This window comes from Grus americana, chromosome 14 (assembly GCF_028858705.1).
Source record: "Grus americana isolate bGruAme1 chromosome 14, bGruAme1.mat, whole genome shotgun sequence".
Taxonomy (NCBI): domain Eukaryota; kingdom Metazoa; phylum Chordata; class Aves; order Gruiformes; family Gruidae; genus Grus; species Grus americana.
Window position 1 is genome coordinate 10,009,658 of NC_072865.1, and position 12,469 is coordinate 10,022,126.

Here is a 12,469-nt window from a genome sequence, read left to right on the forward strand (position 1 = left end):
ACCCGACGCCCATGTCCCACAGGCCAGCACCTAGAGCTCTCAGAAGTGGGACTGCGCCAAGTGAGAGCCCACAAGCAAGGCATTCACGCTAATTTGAGAGAGTAATTTATTTTAACAAGGCAAAAGAAGTGCTGGCTGCCACACAGAAAGGGAGCGGCACAGCACGTTCAGTCCTGATGCCACAAGCCACAGCCAAGTCTTTCATGCCTGGTTATTACTGTCTGTGATGAAGGCCCTTCCTCCATCGCCAGAGGTTTTGCGTGGCTCAGCTTGCTGGTGTTGAGCCTGTGACTGTCACCAGTCTGTCAGTCCCCACTCGGTTCAGAAAATAGTCACATTAGGCCTGCACTTGCAGGCAAATCTGAGAAAAAAGGGCAGTCACTGCACGTCCATGTTTTCCTGCTTGAGTGATACAATGAAATCCTTATACTCTTCGGGATAGAAATTCTTGTACACATTGATCTTTCTCTTAATCTGCTTGGGAGTATCCTGGTAGTAATTCTTCTCATCTCGAGCCATTTCCTGGGATGAAGGAGAGTAAGTCAGAGGAGTGGCCCCAAGAGCAAACACCAAACCAGCCCAAACACGCTCCAAAGGCCCACCCAGGCCGGCCGCAATCAGTGTCTGAGTCAGACAGGGATCTGGCCAAGGTTCAAAGCACCGCTTCCTCTTAACAATCAGCTGACTGCGAAACAGGATCCAGGAGAGAGGATTAGCAATTCCCCAGAATCGCTCTGGGTGCTCCTCGCTCTGGGACAGCCAGTACTTACCTTGTAGTTCTCCCCGTGGTTCTGTATCATGTACCGCACGTAGTCAATGAGGTCTCGTGAGAGCGTGTTTGACTTCTTCTCAGGGAGACTGGCCTCATATTCCATCTCTAGGCAGAGGACAGAGACACTGTGAGGCAGGCAGGCAGAAGAGGGAAGCAAGCAGCACCTCAGAGTCCCCAGCCTCTTCCCAAAATCTAGCCCTGCCAGTACTGCAGAAAGGAGGTGGCTCCTGCAGCACAGCCCGGCTGCTCGTGCACACAGGGCTGCTTCCCAGCACAATCGTGCAGGAAAACAAACACGATAACAGCTCTCTGCATAGGCTGCAGGCATCCAGGCCCACGCTGCAGCTCCTCTCCAGCTCACACCACAAGGAGCGGAGCCTTTCTGCCCAGGTTGCAGAGTGTGACTGCCCAGCCCACCACCAAAACACACTGGGTACTGCAGCCACAGTGTCCTGTCACCCTGGTGCTTCACACCAGCACGTTTCAGAGTGACAAGAGCCATCATGGGGCTGCAGGTAGGAATACTGTGAAAAAAGCAGCACAGGAGGGAAAAGGAAATTCATGAGACAGAGGATACAGGGGAATGGCAGAGCTGCTGCCCTGGAGCTCAGCTGGGAAGCCCCAGCTGACCGCTGCCGGGGTGAGAGGAACTCCTCCACAGGCCCACAAGCCTGGACAAGAAGTAACAGCCTTCCTGCCCCTGGGACAGCATAGCAGCTAAAGACAGTCTGGCAGCACAGAGATGAGAGAGAAAATAAGCCACAGGGCCTTGGGAGAACCCCAAATACAATGGCAGCAGTGCAGTTCAGCAGGAAACCAGCCAAGGCTGGTGAAATGCTCCCTGGGGAGGACAGAAGTGGCACTGACCGTTCACCACATAGGGCTTCCGCACTAATTTCTTTCCTTGCTCCCATCCATCACTTTCCACTTCCATCCCCTGTGTTAAACAAGAAGGCAACTCAAGAAATGCCATTTAGAAGAGAGCTGTGTCCCCATACATTGCTTGCAAAACTCCAAACTGCTTACACAACGGCTGCAAGGACCAGGAGATCCCAGCTGGCTTAAGCAGAGCCTTATTTGCACCATTAAGCTAGCCTGTGTGCAAGCCTGTCACCTAAGCAATACTGTGTGAACAGACACAAGTGGCAAACAAGGTCACTCATGTTTTTTTTCATGAATGTGACATTTCATGGGGCCACCTTTCTCCTGGAAGCGTTGCCCTTCGATGCAGGCAGGCCAGGCTGGTGCTGCTGTACACAGAAAGGCTTTCTTTGTTATCAGGAGCAACTCAGCTGCAGCATTCCCAACCCCACCTCTCTCTGGCAAGTCCCAGGAGATTGACTGACATTATTTATGCTTGTTCCAGGGCCCATTATTTCCATGTGACACCGCAGCTTGTTCCTGCGCCAGGATCTTGGCAAGAAAAACGTATTAATAAAAATAATAAACTCATCTGCCTATAGAGACTGATCCAGAGCCACCTGACCCACGCTCCAAGGCAGGATGGGGAAAACCAGCACGGCTGCGTGTCCTGGGGGAGGCCCGACCTTCCACCCTCCCCCAAAGGAGCAGCCCCGGCCAAGCCCCACTGCCCTTCCCCAGCGGGGCACAGCCACACTTACCAGCAGCTTCTTCTTGGGGATGGGGACGGCCTTGTTGGGATCCTCGGCCAGGCCCATCTCGGCCAGGTTCTGCGCCACCGACTTGGTCGGGTCCCAGGCATGGCGGATGTGGGAGCTGCGCGGGGACAGGCACCGCCATCACGGGCTGCGCTCACTCTTCCCCGCGTGGGTGCGTGTCCCGTTCCCCACAGACATCGGCCCCCAAGCGCCCACCGAGACGTGCAGCAGGTCCCCCCGGGGCACCCACTCCCACACGGCCGCCCTGCCCACAGCCCACGCACGCCCCCCCTTTTCCCCCCGCGTACCCACCCCCCGCGACCTCACCAGGCGATGCGCGGGGCAGCGCGGCGGCGGGCGCTGCGGTAGAGCCGCTTGCGGTTGAGGTTGTAGGAGTACTTCTGCCGCCGGCTCTTTCCCTTCGCCTTCGGCATGGCGGCCCCACGCTGCTGCCGCTGCCGCCGAGCGCCAGGCCGGGCCGCGCGGGGTGGGGCCTCGCCGCGGGGCAAAACGGGAAATGTAGTCCCGCGCCTGCAGCACCGCCCGCCGTGTTTGCCCGCTGCGGACTACAACCCCCGGCATGCCCCGCGGGGGGGGGCGGGGCGAGACGAGCGGTCTGCCGGGAGCGGTTCTCCCCCCATTGACCGTCGGGAGCGCGCACCGCTTCCTGGCTACGGCAGCCGGGGAGGGTCGCGGGTGGTCACCTTCCCTGCGGGTCGCAGCCATGGCGGCCGGGCCTCCCCCGCCGCTGGAGCCCAGCCCGCTGCCGGTGTTCAGCGAGGAGGGCTTCGGGGACAAGTTCCTGCGCAAGACCCGCGAGAACCCCCTGGTGCCCCTCGGTGAGGGGAGAGGGCGGGGGGTGACGCTGTGGGGGCTGAGTGAGGGGGAAGGGCCGGGGCGATGGAGGCCGTGAGCAGCGGGTCGGCCCCTCTGGAGCCCAGACCCGAGGGGCTGCCCTCGGTGGAGGCGTATCTCGTTTGAGGGTGTTGTCTAACAAGCCCGCAACGCTGAGGTGCGGGGGGGACACGTGGGGGTGAGGCGGGATGGAGAGGGGAGCTGATCCCTGTGGCCCTGCCCTGCTGAGCTGCCTCTCCGTCCTTCTCTGCAGGCTGCCTCTGCACTGTCGGCGTCCTGACCTACGGACTGATCAGCTTCAAGAGGGGCAACATCCGTCAGTCTCAGCTGATGATGCGGGCACGTATCCTGGCCCAGGGCTTCACCTTCGCGGCCCTCCTGGGAGGCATGGTGGTCACAGCCATGAAATCTAGACAGTGAAATCAGGCAAGAGAGAAGCTGTGGCCGCAGGCATGCACCCGCCAACCCGTGCCTCAGCTGGCAGGGTGGATTCTGGCTGCGGATGGAGTTTTCTGAGAGACAGTTGTGATGTCTTGGTGGAACCAATATCAGAGAGGCTCTGTGTTCCAGAGCACTGGAAACATGACTAATACACTTCTGTGATTAACCTGAGATTTGGGCCATGCCATTTCTTAATTCCCTGAGAGCTTATTGTCCTGCGCCTCACTAAGGCTCTCTACCCCTGTCAGACCTCTTATCCCTGCTTGGTCCTGTCACAATCCGTTAAAATTGTGTCTGGTGGGTTGTGGTCTGCATGGAGGTACAGCTTTAGTCAGGCAGTCCACCAGCATTTGAGAAATGAGCTGCCTGGGTAGGAAGGAACAGTTGTGTTTATGGCTTGATCCTGGCAGGACAGAGTTCACAAGCAGCACGAGTTGTTCGGGGAGAGTATGTAATCTGTTTGGTTGCAACCGGTGAGTAATAAAGTGAATTGCAGCAAGATTCTGACTTAAACTGGATTGCAGAGCATTGAGAAGTCAGAAGGGTAAACAGTGTAGGAAGCGAAGGGAGCAGGCACGGCTGCCTCAAAGCCATGGCGATGCAAGCAGGACACAAGAAAGCAACTCCCTGTGAAAACAACTTGGGAACTTGCATTTCCATTCTGGCTGCATTCTCTGGGACATGCTACTGCTGCTGGGGAGTCAATTCCTGCGTAGCTCACTGCTTCACGTGAGCTGGAACTGGCTGCTGAGCAAGTGTCCTGTTCCCAGAGGGAGCCACACTGCCTGTGTCATGACAAACATCGTCACGGGTGGCTCCATGCCCTGCTGTTGGCATTGGACCGTTTGGATCATACCAGAGGTGTTTGGTGAGCAACAAGGCTTTGCTGTTCTGCATCGGGGTCACAGAGTGGGGAGGAAATGGGGTCATCAGATCTGTTGGCCGCATGGCTGCGGCAGCTTGTACCTGCCTGTGGGCAGAGTGTATCTGTGCGGGGGAAAGGGACACGGACCCTGCTAACCATGCTGCAGTGTTTCCTCATGTGGAGCTGCCTGGAGCGTTTCCAGGCTTTGCTCTGGGTGTGTGCACATTGGCACCTGTGCCCCAGCCCCCCCGGCCTGCAGTGGTGTTGCAGCCAGCTGCCTGGCAGCTTGCTGGTCCCATTTTGCCCTTACAAGCAGCTCTGGAGGACAGGGCGAGGGCTAAACTCGCTCTGCCCGCGAATGAGCGCTTGGTTTGTCCTGTCTGGGGAACCATGGTGCTGGTGGGCCTTGACAAGAGGGGGAAGGCTCTCACCCACCAGAGCTGATTTCTGAAATGGGAGGGTGGGGGACAAGCCATCACCGGTGCTGAGCAGGGTGAGCTCCACCTTTGCACCAGGGAACCAGGACTGTTCCTGCTGCAGGGCCGTGGTGCTGCTGGCCTTCCCTGGCCTTTACCAGAAGCAGCCACTTTTGGCTGCCTTGCTGGCACTTCCAGCCCGGCCAGCTTGGGGCAGGGGTGCGAGAGGCAGCTGGTGGGCAGATCTGCGAGCACAATCCCTCAGCAGCCTGGAGATGGGCACAGCGGGCTGAGGAGTGGCTCAGCCTGGCTGGATGAGCAGGAGCTCGCGGCTCCCTGGGGCAGAGTGGAGCCCCCCAGTCCTGCTGCCCTGGCCTAGCACAAACCCTCTGGCCCTTCCCCTTGTTCCTATTTTTTCCTGTGGGATGTGGTTCTCCTCCAGCCTCCTCTTTCTGCAGAAGGCTTCGTGGCTGTGGGTTCTCCTAAACACACGCATGTGCGTTGCTGAAGCAGAAAGACGACCGCCCCGTACGATTGGAGATGTCGGTTTATTTTAACAGGTAATTTGAACAGTCACAGATACCAAAGCTGAGGGGGTATAGGACAGCTGTGGGCATGGCTCCCCGGGAGCTGGCTGCCTCTGCCTGACACGGGGTGCACAGCAGCTGGGGGACCCAGGGGCCCAGCTGCCTGCGGGAACTGGAGGGACAGAGCGCAGCGGGGGGCTCCCTACCCCGGGGGAAGCAGCCAGAGGCACTTCCCGCTGCTCCGCAGTGAAAGGCGGAGGCAGGCAGCCGAGTCCCGAGGTATCTGCATCAGTGTCCATCCCACACCGCAGTGGAGCTGCCTACGCATGCTGGAGTGCAGGGGGACAGAGGAGCAATCAGTCCTACGGACAAGGGGGCACAAGCCCAGTACACACCACCGAGTGACTCCCTACGCACCCATTTCCCTTTCCAGCCCACTGCTGAGCCTGTGCCCCAGAGCCAGGGGTGCCCAGTCGCCCCCTGAGGGCTGCTGCAGCAGCAGGGCAGGTGACCTTCCTGACTCACGGAGCCATAACTGCAGGCCAGGAGAGCTCTGCAGACTTGCTGTATCAGCTGAGCAGGGCTCTGCAGTGAGGTTCAACCAAATGTTTTGTGGGCTTTGCTCCATGTCCCCCCAGCCCGCTGCTGGAAGCCTTTCCCAAGCCCTCAGCGGGCCAGACCCAGGGCACAACCTCCAGACTGCCTGCAGCAGGGTGCACTCAGGCCTGCCCCTCTCCTGCTAGCTGGGAGGTTTGTGGGTTTCAAGGGCTGGACTTAGAGCTGGAGGGGCTGGTGCCGGCCTCACCAAGCAGAGGAGAAAAAGCTGGTGTTGGGGCTGGAAAGCGTGTGCCTTGCGGCATGGGGAGTGGGACTGAGGCATCTCGCCACGCTGCCTTAGGTGTGCAAATCCAGCGTGGGCCAAAGAGAAGCCACAAAGCAGCTGCAGACAGATGTGCGGCTTGTTGTCCAGGGACAGCACAAGCCCCAGCACCAGAACTGCCCAATCCTGCTCTAGGCCCCTGGGTTAGGGAGCTGGGGGAGGCTCAACCTGCCCCACAGCAGCTGGACCTCCCTACCTGCTTTCCTGCAACCACACACCCTGTCTCCCATCCTCGTAGCAGGGGGAAGGAGCAGAGCAGAGCCAAGGGCCCCTGAAGCCTCGCACCCCACATTCCCAACTGCTGGTGGCCATGCAGAGGGACAGAAAACATTCTGCACACTCACCCCATGGCCCCTTCCCAGTGCCCCACACCACCATGCTGCCTGGCACCAGCAGTCCCACAGGACAGATGGGACACGGACACAACAACTGCTGCTTGGAGCCCTGCTGGTTTTTTGGGGTGCATAGCCAGGCTGGGGAGAGTTCTGCTGGGCTTGGGGCAACCACTGGCAGTCCTGGCCCAGCCTGCACTCACATTCCTCAGGCCCCACTAGCCCAGCAGCGTTGCACGGCAGCCATGCTCCCTGCAGGACCTTGCGGTGCAGAGCTCAGGGCTGTTCCTCCATGCTCCCAGCCCCGCAGCCAGCTCTGAACCCCACCAGAAAGGCAGATGGGAGCCCAGGGTCCTGCCAGGATTGCTGCCTTGGGGCTAGGACCCAGGCCCAGAGACAGGGCTGCCATACCTGTGGCTGCCCAGCACCAGGACAGCCGCAGGCAAGTTTATTCCCAGTACAGGGGTGAGGTGGGGAACAGCAGGTGGGGTGTTCCCCCTCTCACTGAGCCAGGCCCCTGGGCACAACCTCCCGCAGAGCCCAGGGCTCCCCTGCTAACTCAGCTTTACCACCCAGTGTCGCTTCCCGGGGAAATGCCACAGTAATAAATAAGTGTAAAAAGAAACCGATGCACCTTTTAAGCAAAGGAAAACCACGGGGAGAGTTACAACCAGTAACAGCCGAGGCACACACCAGGGAGCAGGGGCAGGCAGGGTGAGGCCCCTCATGGGCTGGCCCCACAAAGCCACCCAGCTCGGTGAGCCTGGCCTTGCCCTGCTGCGTTCCCAGCTGTGCCAGGTGGCAGCTAGCGGGACAGGGGCGTCTGTTTGAGGGAGATGAGCACCGAGCGCATCCGCGAGACATCCTTGCTCTGCTTGCTGCTCTTGGGGTTGAAATCACAGAGCTGGGCCACCTTCTCCCACTCAGAGCCCGGGGTTTCCTCCTTGGACTCCTTCAGGAATGCTTCCTCTGAGGCCCTGCACAGAAATTGAGGGTTGTCACTGGCAGAACTCTTTCCAAGGAAACCCTCCCCTTTTTGGGAACCCCTCACATCCCTGCCTCCTGCCCCTTGCTCCAGCAGATGACCTCAGTGTCCTCCGGAATCCAGAGACACACGATGCTCAAGGCTGCTGTTGGCTGCACTCACCCAAGATATCGTTCATCTGGGGGCACAACGGTGTCTGCCTGCTCCCAAGATTTCTCCGCCCCCAGAGCTGTCCCCCAAAAGGCACAAGACCCCACGGCTTTGCCTCTTCAACCGGCCCCTATGGGGGCATTTCCAGGAGCTCCACTTGCCTCCTAAGACTCCACCATTTGGAGATGCTCAGCTGCAGCATCCTCCCTCCAGGACCTCACCAGGGCCCAGTACCTCCCAGCATCCCCCCTCCCCTTGACTGGGCAGCCAGTGCTGGGGCCAGGACCCCCAGACCCTGCAGGGCAGGATACGGTCTGTAAGAGGCACATACACATAGCCAATCACATCGGCGTCCGGCTGCTGGTAAAAGGCTTTGTCAGCGATCCTAGCCCCCGAGGCACAGACAGAGAGAGAGCGTAGAGTGGACAGGCAGGCAGAGGATTAGAAAGAGAGAAACAGAGAAGGGGTTAGCGTCCTCCCACAGAGCATGACCCACTCATCACAGCATACATGGCACCAGGAAAACCTGCCAGCAATGGCAAGGCTGCACAGACAGCACCACAACCCTGCCCCGATGCGAGGCCCACGCGGGGGGCAGGAGGCACTGAGATCCCACTGTGATCCCTCCGTGGTCCCAGCCAGGGCAGCCACCAGAACCACTTGAAGCCCTGGGGCCTGTCCCCTCACCTGGCAAAGCTCCATCCCCACTGGGCTGGGCCTCACTGTGGGGACAGAGGCACCCCAGACATGCCAGGAAGGCAGATCTGGCTGCACAGCAGCTCCCATCGCAGCCCTTGCAGCCACGCTGACCCCAACATACCTGTTGTTTGCCCGGTTCTTCTCCATCTGCTCATTCTGACGCAGGTTCCACTCCTCCAGGTCCTTCTTGGCCTTCTCACGCCATTCCTGCTCAGTCACCTTTGATGCTGCATCTAAGGCCAGGGCGAGACAGACCCCATCAGTCAGACCGGCACCCACTGGGTCTGCTGGGCAGCCCCTTGGCAGGCAGAACAGCTGCAGCCCCCCAGGCCTGTCCCCAATCCACACTGGAGCACTGTCTGAAAGGCATCACTGCCCCAAGGACAGCAGATCTTTGGCAGGGGCACCCACACAGCATGGGACACAAGACACCTCTCTGGTATGCAGCAGGGTTGCCACCAGGTGAGGGACCCCAAGGGCCCCAACTGCCACGTCACGAGGTGCCACAAGCATGGCCACACACAGCCTTGAGTCTCACCCAGCTCCTCCAGGCGCTTCTTCTGCTCCTCCCTCCACTTGCGGATGCTCTCAGGTTCCTGGGTCAGCCGGTCAGCCTTGGCTATGGCTGCATAGGCATCCGTGGGGCCGTTGGACTCCTGCAGAACATGAGCACCTCACCATCGGCACCAGCTCTTCCCACAGCCCAGCCCAGCCACCCATCCTTGAGTTGCTGCTCGCTGCCAACGCTGCTCTCACATCCTCTGGGCAGCCCCACAGCAGAGGACAGCCACCAGCTTTGCGACACGCTCCCCACCAGAACCAGGCTTCCTGTGTCCTAACTCAGGCCAAGGCAGCCCCAGGAATGAGCATTGTTAGAGGCTTGGCCACAACAGACGGGGAGAGCCCAGGTGAAAGGCAGGGCCCGAGTGAGGTTCTGCTCTCTGTCTGGACACCAGCCTGCAGGCAAGAGCCTCCCTTGCTCCTCCAAGCAGAGCTGCCTGTACAGCTCCCGCCAGGCCCAGCACCATGCTGGCTCAGCACCTCTCCTAACACCTTCCGCTGGCCGGGACACCCAGCTCAACATCGAGCTCAGTGATGTGATTACAGCTCTCCTCCAAGATCCCCAATCTAATTAAGTCTGCCTCATCTCTAATGTGATTATCATCTTGTAAACTAGGCACGGGCAATGCACACGCCACTCTGCTGGGTGCTGAGTGGGGTGAAGGGTTTGTCAGATGCTGGCACAGCTTCTTCTGTAGCCAGCAGAGCTGGGCTGTGGGCTCACAGAGGGAGCAGAGATGCAGGCGGGTGGGACCCATGAAACACCCTTGGCCATGGGGCAAGTGGGTTTAATGGGAGATGCTACCAGGACTTGGCAGCAAGGCCACAGCAAAGTGAGTGTCCCGTGGCAGCCCTGTCCTGGCTCTGGCCTCTGCCAAGAGATGCTCTTGACTGCCCTGGAGGCCTCCAGGAGCTACCCAGGCTGGAGAGAGGGGGCTTCTGTGGGGAATGGAGGATTTGTCATCTGCTCTTACAGCCCAGGCACTCCCTCAGGGCACAGGGCACCTGCAAACAGATTTGGGGCAGGTCATGGCAGGCAGGACCAATCTTCTCTTCAAAGACGGTTGAGAATGGAGCAACCAAGACTCCTTCCCGAGACCCAGACCTTTCCAGGAGCACCATAGCTGTTCTGGGGCGGGATAGCAAACTCCAGTCAATCCTGGGGGCAGAGCAGTGGAGTGCTGGCCCCATACCTACCCAATCCCCCTTAGTACCACTGGGCTGGGACAAGGGGCTGAGCTCTCACCTGAAAGACATCTCCATTGACAGTGGCCCCTCCATTCTGGAAACCAGCTAGAGAAAAAGGAGGAGAGAAAGAGAAACACGATTACGGGAGCTGCAGGTGATCCCAGAGGGGCTAGGGTTCATGAAAAAAGAAGCAAGTCAGTTCCTGGGGGATGTGGTTGTGCTGTTTCCAGCCCAGCACACCCATCTACAACAGCTCCACATAAGTGGACCAGGCCCCACTGTCTCCTGTCCTGGGTGGGATTCATCCAGCACCTCTCTCTGTCCCCAACAAGCCTCTCTAGGCATTTATGTTTTTATGGTGTTTTCACTGGTGTTTTATCTTATCTGAAGATTAGGAAAACTGTTCCAGGCACGAGGCTGGACACAGGCAGGTGGTCTGACTGTACAGAGACAACCTGACCAACCCCAACCCACAAGCAGCCAGGCAGAGTCTGCCAATGGACATAGACAAGTGACCCAGAAGCTGTTGGCCGAGTACCCAGCAGTGCAGGACTGCAACAGGAAGGCAGCCCTGCCAGGGACAGAACCCACAGAAATACCGCAGTGTGCTCCACCAGGAGAGGAGGGCAGCCATGCACGCCAAGGTTCTCAGGTGGACCCCAGCTGGGGGGGATGCCCCCCGGATGAGCTGCAAGGTTAGGGCTGGGAATGAGGCACCACTGACACCCCCATCTCCCCCCAGCCACAGAGAACACAGAGAGCTGCACAACAGGGCCACAAGGCCAGCCCTGTGTGGGGCTCTCTGCTGCTGGGAGAGAAGAGTCTTTGAAGGAGGCAGATTCCAGGCCCTGAGCTCTCCCCAGTGACGACCACAGGGCTTCTATCAGCCAATTAACTGCAGGCACAGGCAGCCACACAGCCATGGCACAGCTCAGGCAGGCACCATTCCCACAGTGCTCACCCCCATGGTGCAGCTCCAACTACACCCAGCTCCAGCCCGTCTGACTGCATTTATCACCGCAACTGTCAACACCTCTCCGGGCTCAGGTCTGCCCCCGCAGCCCTATGCGGAGAGGTGAAACCACTCCTCCACAGCCAGAACAAGGAGGCCTTGTGGGCCTAGGTTAGGGAAAGGAGCCAGAGTACTGTGGTGGCAGCATCCCTATGTCCATGCGGAGAGCAGACCCCTGAGCCCCTGCCAGGCCTAGGCAAGAGATCAGGATTAGCACCTTCCACCTGCAGGGTCTGGCACCACAATGTCCCCAATAGAAATGCCTTCCATTTTGCACCCCAAAGGGCTCTCCTGTCTGTGGGGACAGTGACACGGTTGTCATTGCTCCTCAGCTCTGCCTGGATGCCTCTCACACTGCCCTAGCCAGGGACACTGAGACATGGAGATGGGGGTCCATCCAACCCAGGGAACCCAGCCTGAGCACAAGGGGAAGAAATCACCCCACAGATGGCAAGTCCCAGCTCAGGATTCAGCCCACATCCTGACACTTCAGAGGGAACCCCAACATCAAGCCCTTTGGGACCAGGCACAGGCCCTGGATAGTCCTTGCTGGGATGTAGGCCTGGTGCACAGCGGAATCCCGTTGCCTGCCCATTGGGGGTGCAGCATGGATCCCAATCACCCAGTGGGGATGCTGTGCAATGACTCGGGAGTGCAGCCTGGACGGCACCCCTCCCTGCCCTCGGGGCAAGAGAGGGCAAAGTCCTTTATACCCAGAGGGGTGGCAGCCCCCTCCGTGCCCACCGGGCACGCACCCAGGCAGACCCCGCGGCCCCCCCGCCGTAGCGCGACGCTCACCCGGTTCCGGCGGGGCCGCCTGCCCGCCTGGGGCGGCGGCCGATTCGCCGTCGGTCGGCCCGAAGCCCTCGTCGTTCTCGATGCCCGCGATCTCGCTCTCCTGCTGCGCCAAGAAGGCGGCGGCTGGGTCCTCCTCGGCGCCGGCCCCCTCGGACGAGGAAAAGAAGCCGAAGTCGTCGGCCATGGCTGGCCCGCCCGCCCCGCTCCCGCTCCCGCTCCGGCTGCGCGGCTCCGCTGGGCTGGGCCCGACTGGGCCCGGGCGGAGCTGTCACTGCGGCGGCGGGCGGGGCAGCCGCGCTGACATCAGCGGCGGGGCGGCCCCGGCGGGCGCGTCCTGCTTCCCCGCCTCCCGGCGCATCGCCAGGCCGC

General features: G+C 60.0%; 3 protein-coding genes across 4 annotated transcripts; 1 reads left to right on the plus strand and 2 right to left on the minus strand.

Annotated features, from left to right (window-relative positions):
* Positions 1–85: 85 nt before the first annotated feature.
* Positions 86–2,878, minus strand: NOP16 (NOP16 nucleolar protein). The gene is made up of 5 exons (XM_054842117.1): positions 2,719–2,878; positions 2,395–2,509; positions 1,640–1,709; positions 771–877; positions 86–522 (listed from the first exon to the last, which is right to left on the minus strand). The coding sequence occupies exons 1-5, from the start codon at positions 2,823–2,825 to the stop codon at positions 379–381; spliced, it is 543 nt and encodes a 180-aa protein (XP_054698092.1). The 5' UTR covers positions 2,826–2,878; the 3' UTR covers positions 86–378.
* Positions 2,879–3,024: 146 nt separating this feature from the next.
* HIGD2A (HIG1 hypoxia inducible domain family member 2A) lies at positions 3,025–4,188 on the plus strand. The gene is made up of 2 exons (XM_054842118.1): positions 3,025–3,230; positions 3,500–4,188. Exons 1-2 carry the CDS (start codon positions 3,116–3,118, stop codon positions 3,664–3,666), a joined length of 282 nt encoding a protein of 93 aa, XP_054698093.1. The 5' UTR covers positions 3,025–3,115; the 3' UTR covers positions 3,667–4,188.
* A 1,309-nt stretch (positions 4,189–5,497) lies between these two features.
* CLTB (clathrin light chain B) lies at positions 5,498–12,462 on the minus strand. 2 transcript variants are annotated; one of them, XM_054841434.1, is made up of 6 exons: positions 12,101–12,462; positions 10,349–10,395; positions 9,080–9,197; positions 8,663–8,774; positions 8,174–8,227; positions 5,498–7,684 (listed from the first exon to the last, which is right to left on the minus strand). In XM_054841434.1, the coding sequence occupies exons 1-6, from the start codon at positions 12,282–12,284 to the stop codon at positions 7,513–7,515; spliced, it is 687 nt and encodes a 228-aa protein (XP_054697409.1). In that variant the 5' UTR covers positions 12,285–12,462; the 3' UTR covers positions 5,498–7,512. The 2 variants fall into 2 exon arrangements, with proteins under 2 accessions (XP_054697409.1, XP_054697410.1); XM_054841435.1 differs by lacking the exon at positions 8,174–8,227 and having other exon boundaries at positions 12,101–12,454.
* Between the last annotated feature and the right edge of the window lie 7 nt (positions 12,463–12,469).